This window comes from Saccostrea echinata, unplaced genomic scaffold, assembly GCF_033153115.1.
Source record: "Saccostrea echinata isolate AGI-Se365-2 ecotype Australia unplaced genomic scaffold, CSIRO_AGI_Sech_v1 ptg000172c, whole genome shotgun sequence".
Classification (NCBI taxonomy): Eukaryota; Metazoa; Mollusca; class Bivalvia; order Ostreida; family Ostreidae; genus Saccostrea; species Saccostrea echinata.
Genome location: NW_026889921.1, coordinates 89,159 through 102,874, shown reverse-complemented (window position 1 = coordinate 102,874; position 13,716 = coordinate 89,159). Strand labels below are relative to the sequence as shown.

At 32.3% G+C, this 13,716-nt stretch overlaps 1 protein-coding gene across 1 annotated transcript; it reads left to right on the top strand.

Annotated features, from left to right (window-relative positions):
* The first annotated feature begins 1,136 nt into the window (after positions 1 to 1,136).
* On the top strand, positions 1,137 to 2,729 carry LOC133177569 (uncharacterized). The gene is made up of 5 exons (XM_061312536.1): positions 1,137 to 1,170; positions 1,276 to 2,055; positions 2,141 to 2,282; positions 2,365 to 2,538; positions 2,672 to 2,729. The coding sequence occupies exons 1-5, from the start codon at positions 1,137 to 1,139 to the stop codon at positions 2,727 to 2,729; spliced, it is 1,188 nt and encodes a 395-aa protein (XP_061168520.1).
* Positions 2,730 to 13,716: the final 10,987 nt, after the last annotated feature.

Below are 13,716 nucleotides of genomic sequence, written 5' to 3'. Positions count from 1 at the left end.
GCTGATTCGACCTCGTTGTCTGTCATTTCAATGTCTTCCAACTTCAAGTTTTACATAACGATTAATTGGAATGTACACGTAATAAACTGGATAAGGTTTGTTTGGGTAAGGGTTTAAGGTTAGGGTTAAGGTTACAGATAAGCGTCTTCATCAGCGTTGGAGGAATGGTTAGCAGGTTAGGTTAACGGCAGGGCTAGAGAAGTCAATTATTTTGATAAAGGTGAGGTGTTAGACTATTGTGATATCAATAATAACCTCTTGGTAAAAAAATTCAAATTATTGTAGCCGCATAAGATGTGTTTATTTAAGGTAAAGACATAGGTGAGCGTACCTTAACTGCAAGTTTAAGCGTAACTGTAACTTTAATCTTATTCTTAATTTAAGCCTTTATTTTAACCTTAACCTTAAGACAAACTTGACCTTAACTTGATCTATAAATTCAATATGAACGTTTAACTTAAATGGAAATGTAATAAAAATTTTAATATTTCCCTTAACCTTAACTTTAGTCTTAAACTTAACCTTTATACAAACCTTAAACTTCATCTTAATCATACGCAAAACCTAAAATTCAAAACATTAACCTAATCTTAACCTTAACCTGAATCTGAATCTTAACCTTAACCTTAACCTTAATCTTGAACTTAACCTTAACATTAACTCTAATCATAAGATTATACCGAAGTTTGAGTCTGTATAGCTAAATATATCGTTAAATAATGTCTTTCAGGTTGAGTTTGAATGTTTACTTGGCTGTTGGTTTTTAAGTAGAGCACAAAAGGGTTTAGTATGTATTCAAATCAGGTGAGTTCTGGAAAATATGTTTATGTCAATGAATTATGTAAATATCCGCTAGGTATCTTTTTGTATTATACTTGTCACATTTACCGTCATAATTAATTATTGTTTAAATTTTGGATTTACACTAAATAGGGTGTGTGTGTGTGTGAGGGAGAGGGTGTGTGTGTGTGTGTGTGTGTTTTTGGTTGTGTTTTTAATAAATGTATATTGTTTGTCGCTAGAGATCGAAAAGAAGGTGAATATGTAGAATCGAAGTTGTTGTAGGGTCAATATAAACCAGTGCATTTTCAATGTTAGAAATAAATTACATGGTTTAAAATGTGTTTCAGTTGAAAATGGAATGTGACACAAACGCAGAAAAAGAGAACGGTAACTATATTTACACATTAAATTAAGCTAAAAACAAATCATTTTTAAAGGAAAAAGTATTTTAATTTTCAAGGTGCATAATTCAATTAATTATATTTTCAATAGAATATGTTACAATATCTGAGCTGGACAATATTATTACCAAAGAGATAACCTCATTGAAGAGTCTGGTGATGGAAAACACGAAAGTGATGATTATGGAAGAAATGAAAGTATTGAAAGAGGACGTCTTCAGGGAAATTAGCAATGAGTTTTTTATCCAGGACAAAATAAAAGAAGAAATCAAGATGACCGTTTCACTGAAAGTCAAATCGTTTGAATATGAAATGACACAGAAAATGGTTCTCTTCACAGATCATTTACTAGGGCACCGTTGGGACCAATTATGGAAAACTCCTAAAGATGAATCTCTGGGCTCTACATTTCTGAAAGAAATTCTAGACAGGCATATTTCTCAGTGTAAGGTCGTTTTAATTCGTCCTTCAAACACTGCAAGAGCTCATTCAACTCAAAGTCATGTTTTATCTGTAAATGAGACATATACTAGACTTATCCCTAGAGAAATTGAATCAATTCCGAAGTCAAGCACATCATCTTTCATTGATGAAGAAAACGCTGTATCCCCTAACTCAATGGATATAATTTCAGAGCCCTTGGAGATGCCAACTAATCAAATGCAACCTAGTTATGATATTGTCGACAGTAATTTCAAGGTCTCCAATCAGGTCGAACTGACTACAGAGAAGAAAAACTCTGCACATATTTCACGGCCATTTAAGACCTTGAGAAGCTATCCAAGAAGACACTTAGCTAAAAAAGAGACTGATGTCCTTAATTTAATTGATGATTCTAACTTCATGGTGAAATATATTAATGATGAGATAGGTACAAAATTGAAAATACTTGTAAATTGTGTACACTGAGTATAGATAATAGAATCAATGATACATTTTGAATGTTGATATTACAGGAAATGGTGTATTTGCAAGGAAGAAGTTCTCTAAAGGTGAACCTTTGCTGGAATACAAAGGCAAATTGAGGGAAGGTCCATTCCTTGAAGACGAGGATGATACCTATTTCTTTGAATTTAATTTCAATGGCAAATTGAAGATGTGAGTAGTTTTTAATCATTTTCACAGCAGAATGTATCCTTCATCTTTCATTTAAATTTAAAAGAAACTAATTTACTTCTAGAATAGACGCATCTGTAGACGATGGAAGCCTTGGCAGATTAATTAATGACGAGCATTGCCATCCTAATATTTTTCCAAAACTCGTTGAAAAAGGCGAAAAACAACACATCATATTCAAAGCAAAGAAGGATATAGAGGTAGAGGACGAAATTCGATTTAATTATGGTGGAGAATCGTATTCATGGCGCCACAAGGTATTTTTGTGTCAAAATTCTGTTTATTATGCAATGTAAAACACCTATAAAATGCATACTTACGATGGTTTATACATGAATTAATTAATTTGATTTTATTGTTTTGATTCCTAGGTTTCAACCTGGACACCCTCATGGTTTCGGAATGGAAGCTCCTGAACAGATTGACTGAAAATTGTTTTTCTAATAACAAATAGAATATTTTGATATATAAAATGTTAAAATGTTCTTCAAAAATCCATGTATTAAAATGAATTTTAAATTTAAGATATTTGAAAATATATAAAATTTTAAAATGTACTTCAAAAACTCATGTATTAAAATGAATTTTGAAATTAAGATATTTGCTTATTTTCAATTCTAAATCAAGGCTTATTCCATAAATAAAATGGAAACTGTTCAATTAATTCAAAATATCAACATAACATTTATCAAAACTTTACCTTAATCTTAACCGTAACCCTAATCTTAGCAAAAAACTTTACCTTCCCTTTTTTTAAACCTTAATTTAAATTTTAATCTTAACTTTAAACTAACCCTTAATCTAGCCTATGAACTAAACCTTATGGCAATATACGGCCGAATTATCTGCCCCTAAAATTTGTTTAAATCATTTGTCCATACTTTCCGATCCAACATTTTTTGTCTTTTACAGACACGATAGTCTATGCATTGGTCTTACAAATTCAACTACTAGATCATTCTCACAAAGGAAGATTTTTTAGATTAGTTACCATATCAAGATTCCTTTCTGAAACAAGAACTAAAATTTAATCTTAATCTTCAACCCTTCATTAACTTTAAAAACTTCCTTTAATATTAATCCTTAACCCTTACCTTAACCTTTATCTTCAAACCTAACCTTAACCTTAATCTTAAACCTAACCTGGTTTTTTAAACATAACCTGGTTTTTTAAACATAACCTGGTATCTTAAACTTTACATGGTATCTTAAATCTAACCTGGTATCTTAAACCTAACCTGGTATCTTAAACCTAACCTGGTATCTTAAACCTAACCTGGAATCTTAAACCTAACCAGGTAAATTAAACCTAACCTGGTAACTTAAACTTAACCTGGTAGCTTAAACCTAACCTGGTATCTTAAACCTAACCTGGTTAGGGTTAGGGTTAGGGTTAGGGTTAGGGTTAGGGTTAGGGTTAGGGGTTAGGGTTAGGGTTAGGGTTAGGGTTAGGGTTAGGGTATAGGGGGTTTTACGAAGATTGCTCCGGAGCCATCTCGTCAATGTCACTTTCTGTCACGTGATTTCAGTAGGCGTGGTTATTAAATACTTTGTGTAGCGAAACTATTAAAGTTTATTTCGTCATTTCCATCATACACTTTGGCTCAGTAGGTAGAACAGCGGACTTCAGATTAAGGGGTGCCGGGTTCGATTCCCGATGGGATCGTTCATTTTATAGCTCTTTTTATTATTTTTTTTAAGATGAAAGTCGCTGATTAATTACAGATCTTTTCGAGTCAAATATTAGTATATATTGAGATTTTATACCCTTTTGTCCAAAGCTTGCTTCGAAATCATTTGTTTGGATATATAGAGAGATTATTGAAATCACAAGGAAGGAAGTGTTACAATAAAAAAAATAATAATTTCATTTCGTATAACAAGAATAATTCACTGCCGCTCCCTAACCCCTCTTTTCTATCATGCAGTTTGGTACAACTCTTACTCTAAAGAATGTTTATTAGCATATTGATGCAGCTTTTACTCTTTGTTAGGGGTAGGCTAATGGGGCTTTTATTGTAACTCAGTTGCATCTTGTCAATGCCAAAAAAAATCACGTGATAATTGTACGTCCAGTTTTCTGATAGATATTTTACCATAGAGAGTTCTAGAACCTTTACGTCAGTTCTATTTTTATTGTCACGTGCATACTTGTAGGTTTGAGCCGCCATTTTACTAAACGAGACAGTAGGAAGATGTCAAAGAAAGTCGAAGAACCCGGTAAGTGGAATAGAGGAAAAGGAATCTTTTTTTAATGCTGGAGATTAAAATATTTTCTTAGAATGAGAACAAACTTCAATATGTGGTTGAAAATGACCGATTTAATAAGAAATAAAGTAGTTTTAACGATCATCAAAATTAGAGATATGAATAAGAGAAAATGACTTAAGTTGAAGATATAAGTAATACCGTATTGAAAGGGTCACAGTGAAGACCCTGATCCGAAGTGTAAAAATTGCGTAATGAAACATGCAAATAAATAAATATCTTCTCTTGACCCGATAATATGAGTCATGAAATATTGACTTTGTCCATGAGGGGAATTTATTGGAATAGACAATTCTCTTGAAAACTTCTTTACGTCAACTGTATTAAAGTGAAAATTAATTCACAAAATATATATATTCCGTGGTAAATTTGTTTTCTTTTAAATCTCAAGTCTACTTTGTATGTGATCTTAGTACCAAACTTAAATCTTTACATAAACCATTATATCAAATTAACCCTAACCCTAACCTTAACCTTAATCTTAACCTCAATCCTAACCTTAATATATTTACCCCTTAAATCTCACTGAAAGAACAGAATAATGTAAGCACATACTGATTACTTCATTAGATTTTCATACAATGATGATCCAAAACAAATAATTTCTTCGCTTAGAAACATGAGTAAGTAATAATTATTAGGAAGATTTCAAGTTAAACTATATTTAATTAATAGATGAATCTCGACTCTCTAAACCTGGAAAAGAGGAGATGAAAGAAAAGCAAGAAAAGAAGATAGAAGGTAGATCAAAACTTATCAACAATTAGTTATCATACTTTATGAATTCTGTTTAATTTCATTCAAAGGACAACAAGCAATGTGGTAGTTGGTAGGATGATAAAACTCCAATTAGAGTTTTTGATTTGGTTTCGGTTTAAACTTTATGCAATGAAATTAATGTAAAGAATATTGTTTGAACTATATTCATGGTGAAAATATAATTAACTGATTCTCATGCTTGATGAATGATTTCTTCAAAAGAACAAATGAAATTTTCAGATCCTGTCTCATCCACAAGTTGTATGGAGCAAGGAAAAGAAGAGGACTTGAAAGGAAAGCAAGAAAGAAAGATTGAAGGTAGACCAAAGCTTATCAACAATTAGTTATCAAACTATATGAATTCTTTTTATTTCATTCAAAAGACAACAACCAATGTTGTAGGTGGTAGGATGATAAAACTCCAAATTAGAGGTTAAGTTTTGGGTTCAGTTTAAACTAGATGCAATGAAACTAATGTAAATTAAAATTATTGAACTTTATTCATGATGAAAATATAACTGACTGTTTCCCATGCTTGATGAATGGTTTCTTCCAAAGAACAATTGAAATTTTCAGATCCTGTCTCGAGCACAAGTGGAATCGAACAAGGAAAAGAAGAGAACTTGGAATTAAAGCAAGACAGAAAGAATGAAGGTAGACCAAAAATATAAGTTTAATTTCAACAAGCAGTGTTGTAGTTGGTAGGATAATAAAACCTCAAATAAGAGAATTAGGTTTGGTTTTGGAATCAGTTTATCAGCTCACCTGAACTGAAATCTTAAGTGAGCTTTTCTGATCACATCTTGTCCGGCATCCGTCTGTCCGTCTGTCAGTCTGTATGTCCCTCTGTCTGTCCGTTAGTCTGTAAACTTTTCACATTTTCATCGTCTTCTCAAGAACTTCTGGGCCAATTTCAACAAAACTTGCCACAAAGTATGTTTTAGTTAAGGGGATTCAAATTTGTTCAAATGAAGGGCTATGCCCCCTTCAAAGGGGACATAATTATGAATTAGTAAAAAACAAAGCCATGTTTGGTCATATTTATATGGAATCATCATCAGGTAGTGAATCTTCAAGTTTATAGAAATCATGACCCCCAGGGGAAGGGCGGGGCCACAATGACTGACCATTGTTTTAAAAAGAAATATATAGGACAATTCTTTAAATAACTTCCCAAGATTAAAAAAGCCATGATTGGTCATATTTATTTGGAAGCATCCTCAGTTAGTGTAGATTCAAGTTCAAATCATGACACGACACCCGGGGCTTGGCAGCGTCCACAATGACCGAGCAAAGTTTCACATTGAAATATGTAGGAAAAATGTATTAAAAACTAAAGAATAGCAAAGCCATGATTGATCATATTTATACGGAAGCATTCTCAGTTAGTGTAGATTCAAATTTGTTTCAACCACCACCCCCGGTGGTTGGGCAGGGCCACACTGGCTGACCAAAGTTTAACATAGAAATATATAATAAAATTCTTTAAATATTTTGTCGAGAATAGCAAAGATGTAATTGGTCATACATATATTTATATGGAAGCATTCTCAGGAAGTTTAGACTCAGGTTTGTGCAAATCATACCCTATCCCCTTTAAGGAATGGTTGGGACTTTTTTGGGTTTAAACTTTTCAATAATTAACTAATTTTTGCTTTTATGCTAGCCACAGTGCTGAGGTGAGCAATGTGGCCCATGGGCCTCTTGTATTAGATGCAATGATATTAATTTTAAAAAAAAAAATATTGAACTATATTCATAGTGAAAATGTTATTGACTGATTTTCATGCTTGATGTATGGTTTCTAAGTGGAATGTAAAAAAGTTTTTAAGCTGTTTTTTATTTATCTTAGTATCTCCTTTAAACAGAAAAGATAAAAAGAGAATTAGGACTCTTAGGTATAATTTTTAAAATGTTTTACAGATACGCCAGTGAGACAGAATATATGTATCGAGGATGATGAAATCCCTTCAAGTCAACGATGAAAACACCGATATCGTATGGTCAACGAACCGAAGAAGTTATGAAAACAAAAACATAGCTTTATCAGGAAAAATGGGTTTCAATTAAAATGACGCTGATTGCTTGTTTTAACATGACGGTTTTTTTGACATTTTTTTAAAATAAAGTTAAATCTTGTCTTGAACATGATGCTTTGATTGAACATTAAAGAAATGTTTAATTAATTTTGTTAGAAATTTCATTTGGAATATAGAAAAAAAACTGGAGGTTGATGTTTGTTTGTAAAGACAAAAGTTCCATACTTTGAAGAAATAAATTTGAGCAATCAGTTTATTTAGTTAAGGAATGATTTGTTATTGAACTTGATCAATTTTTCAAAACCTAAATGGGGAGAAATTATGTTGAAATCTAGCAAGATGTTTCTAGATAAATACTATGAAAGCTGATGGTCTAGTTATCAGAATAGGGTGGATTTTTTCCCTCAAAGAAACTTTATTAAAAACTTCCTGAACAATGTAAAATATGTGATTGATTGATTGAATTTTTCGAAGATTGTTCACTCATATGGAGATGTCACCATTTGCTGGTAGAGAGCAGTATATTCTGTACTATACTCGACACTCAGGACTACTGAGCAGGGAGGGATCTTTTTCGTGCCAGCACCTACTGCGACACGGGACTTCGGTTTATACGGTCTCACCAGAGGAACCGGTGTACATGTCCCACAGTTGGATTCGAACTATCGAGTTCAGGATCAACACCTCACTTCACGATTTATAGAGAAGACGCTCTCAGTCAAATGCTGACTGAAGTTTTTCATATTAATTGTTAGTCCATTATTTATATACTGAATTTACGACAGATTCCCCCCCCCCCCATTATTTCCTGATCATGACAACGAGCACACGGCGGTTGTGACCGCTCGGCAGGGGATGCTCACTCCTCCATGGAATCTGATCCCACCTCTGATGTTTCGGAGGTCCGTGTTTCCTCTGCTCTTATTTTGTATATTGTTTAATGGACTTTGAGATTGAATACTGCTCGTTATCTCCATATCCTTCTCTAACATTTCACAACCCGGGCGACTTTAGATATGAGGTTGAGAATATAAAATTATTTTAACCTTTGATTGCAAGACTATGAGTAAAGATAAATCAGCCAAAGAAACAAAGGGGTTGACGTGAAGGTTGTGATAATGCTTAAGGAGAATCCCAAAGAATATCCCCAAAGCTTTTAATTTTATAGATCTCTGTTTCAATCCTTTTAAATGATGGTTTCTGCATTGAAAGGCACACATTAGCTCTTAATAATTTAATAGAATTAGTTTCCTATTTTAACAAAATGGGGAAAAAAAATTACATCAAAATTAGATGTTTTTTGTAAAATATTTGCTATAAATCAATGCATCACATGGATACCTAATAAAATATGTAGAGAAAAGTCGAATAGAAATTTTTAGAAATAGAAAAAAAAATAATTTAAATAAAACAAATAATTTTTTTTAACTTGTGTTTAAATTCTTAAAACTAGGCACAACTGGAGAAAAACATGTTTGTTAATCATATTTTATAAGAAATGGGCATGAAAGTTTTAAATTTTACAGAAACATATTTTTTTAAAGTTTGGCCAATCCTGATGAAAAATAAACCGATCCCAACCAGAATTGTACATTTATTAGATATAAATAACATTTCTCGAAGAAAACTCGTCTTATTCGGTATAATAGGAGTTTAAAAAAAATTGAACTTGACAATCAAATATATTCTTTAATAGTAAATCCATGAAAAAGGCAATAAACTAGTTTTGTAGTTATTATGTTGAAATTTTGATGAGGATCGGTGTAATTTTGATCGGGTTAAATAACAAATTTAAAAAAAAATTATTTTTTCCCCTAAATTTTTGCAATTTCAGTTCAATTTCTCTTTAAAATGTGATTGGAAAACATGTTCTCTTAAGTTATGACTAGTTTCATGGTGTTTTTAACCATAGGTTTAAAAATATTTCACAAATGATGAATTTCAATTTCATAAATAATTGGTATAAAATTAATTTAAAAAGTCTTTGCAGCATTTCTTAGCATATTTTTTTGGACATTTATATGATGCATTCATTTACAGCAAACTTTTAAGTAGAAAACATCTGATTTGGATATAAATACTTTTTTCTTTATTTTTCTTTAAAAATATACAAAAGAAAAAATCAGAGCTAATATCGGCCTTTTAATGCCTCATACCATTCTTTAAAAAGGATGCCACAAAGATCTATAAAAGAAAGAGTTGGCCTGGCATTCCACTTTAACATTTGTTCTTAATCTTAAACTAAATATTATATGTAATCCAAATTCAAACCTTAATTTGAATCTTAACCTAGAAGTAAACCTTCACTTTTACGTCAATCTTAATCTTCAAACCTCAAGCTTATCCTTAATCTATCTCTTAACCATAAACTAAACTTTAACCATAACTTAAACCTAAATCACAACCTTAATTTATCATCAATTTAACTCAAACATATTTTTACTCTTTAACCCATCCTTAACTCTAATCTGAATCTTAATCTTAACCATAACATTAAATTCAATCTTAAACCTAACCTGAATCTGAAACCTAATGGTTACCTTGATAGTAAACCTTCTTATGTTAACCCTTTTCAAAAATGAAGATTTGTTTGATTAGTTACCATATCAAGATTCCACTCTGAAACAAGAACTAAAATTTAATCTAAATCTTCAACCCCTCATTAACTTTTAAACCTTCCTTTAATATCAATCTTTAACCCTAACCTTAACCTTTATCTTCAAACCTAACCTTAACCTGGTATCTTAAACCTAACCTGGTATCTTAAACTTAACCTGGTATCTTAAACCTTACCTGGTATCTTAAACCTAACCTGGTATCTTAAACCTAACCTGGTATCTTAAACCTAACCTGGTATCTTAAACCTAACCTTAATCTTAAACCTAACCTGGTATCTTAAACTTAACCTGGTATCTTAAACCTAACCTGGTATCTTAAACCTAACCTGGTAGCTTAAGCCTAACCTGGTATCTTAAACCTTACCTGGTATCTTAAACCTTACCTGGTATCTTAAACCTAACCTGGTATCTTAAACCTAACCTGGTATCTTAAACTTAACCTGGTATCTTAAACTTAACCTGGTATCTTAAACCTAACCTGGTATCTTAAACCTAACCTGGTATCTTACACTAATCTGGTATCTTTAAGTAAGATATAAAATATTGTTTTCCGGTTTTTGTTAACAAGAAAAGGTAATACTTTGGATATTGATCATTTTACTAGATCTTATTTTTCTTAAACTTGTTGAAAACATTAGGTCTAGAAATATCAAATAATTGAAACGTACTTTTTTCATTGGGGTCATAATTCTTCGAAATGTCTAATTTTTAATTATGTTCCATGCGCAGATCTTGAGGGGGTGCGGTGGTGGGTCCGCCCCCCCCCCCCTCCCTTGAGTTTTTAGAGATATTAAACTGATAAAAAAAAAAAAAAGCAAATAAAAAGTTACCTTTAGACCGCCACGACTTAAAACGGAGACTACTTTTGTGACGCAGACCCAGTTTAAGTTTGTATGAGAAGTAATAGATATTAAAGCATTAGAATTCATTACTTGTCAGCAAATATCTGTCAACCCCCCCCCCCCCTCGTCTACCTATGATTTTCACGTTTGTGCGTGTGCGTGTGTGTTGTTGTTTTTTTTTTTTCGCTTATCAACAAATTTCTCTCAATCACTCCACCCCCCTCCAGCTATGAAATAGTAATTTCACGTTTGGTAACTTTTATTTTGCTTGCCAGGAAATTGAAGAGTTAAAATGGATTGTTTTTTACTGTGGTCCCCCCCCCCTTCTTGGAAAAAATCCTTGATCCAATCCATGGTAGAAAATTACGCTGGTATCTTAATACTCTCTTTATATTGCATTATTTTTGCACTAAGTTTGTTGTACAAATGTCCGCGAAAAAAATTGACTTCATACATAGCGTAAATTAATAAGACGCGGTTAAAACACATCCACCTTAAATAAATGGTTTGGTTTAAAATAACTTAAATTTGATCAAAATAAGAGAAAGAAAAGAAATACAATTAACCATACAATGATGATCCAAAACAAATAATTACTTAGCTTAGAAACATGAGTAAGTAATAATTATGAGGAAGATTTCAAGTTAAACTATATTTAAATAATAGATGAATCTCGAATCCTAAACCTGGAAAAGAGGAAATACGATATCCCATGTTTATTCCTTTTAAGATTTTAAGAACTGATGCTGAACAAATTGCTTTCAGGGAAATATATATTACATTTTACCCCTCTAAATAATGTAATAAGATCATTTGTAACAGTTATAGCATATTTTATTTTCATTCTTGGTTCTTTTTGTTTAATAAAGTTGGAAAGTTATCGCTGAAGGTTACAAAATAACTCTTCTGCGCGTCTAAAACAGAGAAGATTTCCAATACACGCCAGCTGCGCGGTTAGCGTCGTCATATAGAACAGTGTAAACACACAGTGTCTCGAACGCAGCAGATTACGGACGGAAAGGGAAGAAAACGCTAAAAGGTAGGCAATTTATTTTTTCGGAGAATAATTTAGAATTTATATTTTAAAATAGTTTCTTCGACGGAAAATTTCTTTGGTATGTATACTCCAAAATCACATATTTTCGTGTGTCAAATTGAATTTGTTCTTCGGGTTTTCATTCCATGGTTCAATGACAAAGAATTATTTAAGCTTCAACATTTTGGACAAAGAATTATTTAAGCTTCAACATTTTTTTCATTTCGTAGATGACATAATTTCTTTGGTCTCGACATGCAAAGAAAAAAACGATAATATAATCTTAAACCTAACCTGGTATCTTAAACCTAACCTGGTATCTTAAACTTAACCTGGTATCTTAAACCTAACCTGGTATCTTAAACCTAACCTGGTATCTTAAACTTAACCTGGTATCTTAAACTTAACCTGGTATCTTAAACCTAACCTGGTATCTTAAACCTAACCTTAATCTTAAACCTAACCTGGTATCTTAAACCTAACCTGGTATCTTAAACCTAACCTTAATCTTAAACCTAACCTGGTATCTTAAACCTAACCTTAATCTTAAACCTAACCTGGTATCTTAAACTTAACCTGGTATCTTAAACCTAACCTGGTATCTTAAACTTAACCTGGTATCTTAAACCTAACCTGGTATCTTAAACCTAACCTGGTATCTTAAACCTCAGGGTTAGGGTTAGGGTTAGGGTTAGGGTTAGGGTTAGGGTTAGGGTATGGGCACAAAACGAAGTTGCCGGAATTAGGTCATGCCGGAATTAGGTCAAAGAAAGTGAAAGTGAAAGTCATGGATAGAAGTCATCGTAAAGGAAATAGTGGAATTTTCCGAAGCTCATAACTCTCTTATTTATTATTGGATTTAGACGAGTTTGGTGTCGTTGGAAAGGTAAGAAAACGGACAATAAGTCTATGAGAGAGTTTTAAAGTGCAGGTAGCCAGAAAGGGTGAAAACATGGGTTTTAATTAAAACCAAAGATTGTACTTAAAAAGTAACAGAATGAGATTTGTTGACCGTTTCCAACTTGAAATATCTTGAGATTGAAATGTTCTGATTTAATTGCAACAATGCATGGTATGTGAGAACTTTACAAAACATAACATGTTACTAATTGTTCGCAATGCTCGGTTAGTCGTAAACTCATGTCGCAACAAATTAAGAAGGCCTTTAGTGATTTCGACATGTCGCGACACCAAACATGTCCTTATCTTTGTCGATAACGTATCGAATAGAAATTTGTTGCTTTATATTTGCACGGTTCACTTCGACGAAGGAAAAGAAAGCCTAATCTCACTTTTATTTCTTGTGTTTTTAAGAAATACAAGAAAAATGTATATTTAATGGGACATACAAAAATTCACCTAAAGTGCTATTGACCTCTGAGCAGAGGTCCAATATTTGTTTGATTTTTTGGATTATTCCTGTGTCATGAAGATTATTTATGTTTTTCTGTTTCATCAAATACAAAATGATTTATAAGGAGAGAAAAAAATAGCCCAAAAAGGCAAATATCTTATGTAAAATATTGCTAAATTTGTGTCTCGCTAAAGATTCCACGTGTATGTTAATTTTACATTATATACTACTTCAATTTCGCAGCAATAATATTCATTTTTAAATAATATCTTAATAACCTAACGATGAAGTATTTTGCCTACCTTTTTCACGTCTTCTTTTTTCCACTGTCTGTGAAACTATGCGCTTACCCTATTCAAAGTCGGCGCGCGCTCAAAGTGTTGACCTAAGCATTTCACACCTGTTGCGGATGGCATCCTATACACAAAGCCTGCGAGTGCGTCTACAGCAATACACAGCGAAAGCTTTATGTGATGAAAGAATTAGTGGACTGCACTAGC

Excerpts from the sequence above, each read along its gene's own strand:
- LOC133177569 (XM_061312536.1), top strand. The coding sequence starts at position 1,137 with ATGGAATGTGACACAAACGCAGAAAAAGAGAACG. Across the intron at positions 1,171-1,275 it reads AAACGCAGAAAAAGAGAACG|AATATGTTACAATATCTGAG; the intron begins GTAACTATATTT and ends TATTTTCAATAG. Across the intron at positions 2,056-2,140 it reads ATATATTAATGATGAGATAG|GAAATGGTGTATTTGCAAGG; the intron begins GTACAAAATTGA and ends TTGATATTACAG.